General features: G+C 46.3%; 1 protein-coding gene across 7 annotated transcripts in view; it reads right to left on the bottom strand.

The window, feature by feature from the left end:
- Positions 1-2500, bottom strand: part of znf521 (zinc finger protein 521) — a 126157-nt gene that overhangs the window by 122970 nt on the left and 687 nt on the right. For 2 of the 7 annotated variants that reach the window (XM_030114428.1, XM_030114430.1), the window contains exon 2: positions 2102-2142. The exons of 2 other annotated variants lie outside the window; for them this stretch is intronic. In XM_030114428.1, coding sequence (XP_029970288.1) covers positions 2102-2141 — 40 coding nt within the window. In that variant the 5' untranslated portion in view covers position 2142. Of the gene's footprint in view, positions 1-2101; positions 2446-2500 lie in introns of those variants that run through there. 3 more of the 7 variants (XM_030114432.1, XM_030114433.1, XM_030114431.1) reach the window with 2 other exon arrangements.

Raw genomic sequence — 2500 nt, 5'->3', positions numbered from 1 at the left:
GGAAGTATCTCTCTAAAAAAACTGACAAGCAGAGAAGTTCTGACGGACATCTGTATGAGTGCGTGCTCATCCCCGAGGACGGAGACAGACAAAGAACAATAAATAACATCTGCCGGGCCTTCTCTGGGTCCCGTCCAGAACTGGGAGATGTCTATGACGTGTCTGCGTTCGGGCTCCAGCCGCCGACACATGAAAGCCGCCATGTTTCCGTGCGCCACATTTTTCCAATTTGAATTTTCACTGACAATAACAAAACAAACAATGTCATCACTATGACTTCATTTGCATGCTGATTTGCTCACTCTGCACCCAGCCTGTCGCACTTCCAAGACGTACACAAATCCAAACAGATGTTCCCCTCAACACACATACACGCAGACACACACACACATACACACACACACTTGTGGCATGTCAGCATGCTGGCAGGAGACAATTATATATAAGTGAAATGTCTTTTGAGGGAAGCAAATGTCACACCGGTTAACACACACACACACACAAACAAAAAAAAAAGGCAGTCAATGTCAATCTGGTGTTGGGAAATAGGAAATCTATGTATAGAGCTGTTTACTGTGACTGGAGCAAGTCTGGAAACAGAGTGTGACAGTTTGAAGATGTGCATGCACTCACATTTCCACCCTCTCCTGGGTATTGATTTAAAATGGTGGCTGTATGAATGTACTACCGCAGACCATGTAATCTTCCTTTGAGATGAAGACTTCCGAGAAGGAAAAGAAAGAAAGGAGAGAGAGAGAGAGGAAGAGAGGAAGAGAAAAAGAGAGAGAGAGAGAGAGAGAGAGAGAGAGAGAGAGAGAGAGAGAGTCTCCACAGCAGACCACAAGCTGGGAATGTGAAATTGTGGACAATTATTTGCTGAGCAAAATACAATGCCTGCCAGATGAACTGGAGCTCAACCTCCAAAAAAACCCAGCAGCCCCCCCCCCCCCCCCCCCCCCCCCCCCCCCCCCCCCCCCGCTCCACCTCCACCCCCATCCAGCCTCCAACACCTCCACCAACACTAACACCACCTCACACACTGTAAAAAGCTACAGAGAAAAAGTAACGTGTGAATGTGTGTGTGTGTGTGTGTCTCCCTCTTTCTCACACTCTCTCACACATACACTCAGGATCAAATTACCACCAATGCAACTTGTTTCCCCCCCAAAAAAAAAAAAAAAAAAAAAAAAAGTCACATAAAATGATGAAAACTGTTTTCTGTGGCGAGGAGCGGTTTTTAACGAGTGTGTTTAGGAAATAGTTTTGAGGTGTTTCTGCCGCCCGGCGGTTTGCAACTTCTTGTTTTAGTAAAAAGAAGATATCAAAATCAAATGTGCAGTGTGCGCCTCCAGCATTTGTTACATGCATCCATGGGTGGAAATCACAGTCAGGGGGGGTCCGAAGGGGTGGGGGTGGGGGTGGGGGGAGGTCTGGAAAACACATGACTTGCCATTGAAACACAGCATAATGTGATTTAACGTGACCAGAACTGAGAGCACATGTGTCAATAAGCCATACAGTGATGCGGCTCCCTGCTCCAGAAACAATGCCTCTTAATGCCATTTCCACAAACGCCACAGTCCTCTCTGGGTTTTTCTTCTTTTTTTTTCCTCTCTCCCCCCTTTTCCTTCTTCCCAAACATATAAAAATGTTTCCCCCCTCTTTTAGTTTCTCAGACTGACTGCGGGGTCACGTGACTTTGCGCCCCTTCATTCCTTCAGACGGCTTTAAGTTCCGACCGGGAGCGTCTTTTTACGCACACAGATGTTTCCTCTCTTACTGTTGCTGCCTTTAAAAAAATAATAATAATCACACACTTTATCTATCACCACAGCACAGTCACAACCTCAGATCAGCTACAGTATATATCTGCGAGTGTGTGTGTGGGCATGTGTGTGTGTGTGTGTGTGTGTGCGGAGCGGTCTCATGCGCAACATTACCAGGAAGAACACTTGCGTAAAAAATAATAATAATGATGTGGGGGGAAAAAGGGAGAAGGAGGGCAGAGACAGTTACATTTTCATGTGCGATCACTTCATGCTCGTCTGGAGCAACAGAAATGAATTGTTGGGAGAGAAACAGCTCGGGCTAAGCCACTTACCTTTCAGGGATCTTGGTTTCGCTTGCTTGCGGCGCGACATCCTACAGAAAAAAACGCTGAAGTTGCTCAGTTTCTGTCTGACAGATTGTGTAGGACGGGATAGTGTGAAGGTGTAGTCTCTCTAAATTTCACTGAGCACAATCGCGGCTGTCTTTTTACCATTACAGAAAGGTGCAAGTTAGCCGCTGGCTGCGCGCTCCGGACACGAGTTGAGGTTTTTTTTTTTTCTTTTTCTATTTTTTTGTTGTTTTTTTTCTCTCTCTCTCTTTTTTAAATTTCTCGGATTATTTTGCTGCCGACGATCGGGCGGATGTGATCAGATCCTTCCCCCCCCTCCCCAATTCGTGTCGCCGGGCTGTGTTTAGTTGAGCTGCTGGGTGTCGGGAAAAGTGTGAGAAT

The sequence above is a fragment of the Salarias fasciatus genome, chromosome 18 (genome assembly GCF_902148845.1).
Source record: "Salarias fasciatus chromosome 18, fSalaFa1.1, whole genome shotgun sequence".
NCBI classification, from domain to species: domain Eukaryota; kingdom Metazoa; phylum Chordata; class Actinopteri; order Blenniiformes; family Blenniidae; genus Salarias; species Salarias fasciatus.
The sequence above is the reverse complement of the archived record's forward strand: the minus strand, read 5'-3'. Positions and strand labels throughout refer to the sequence as shown.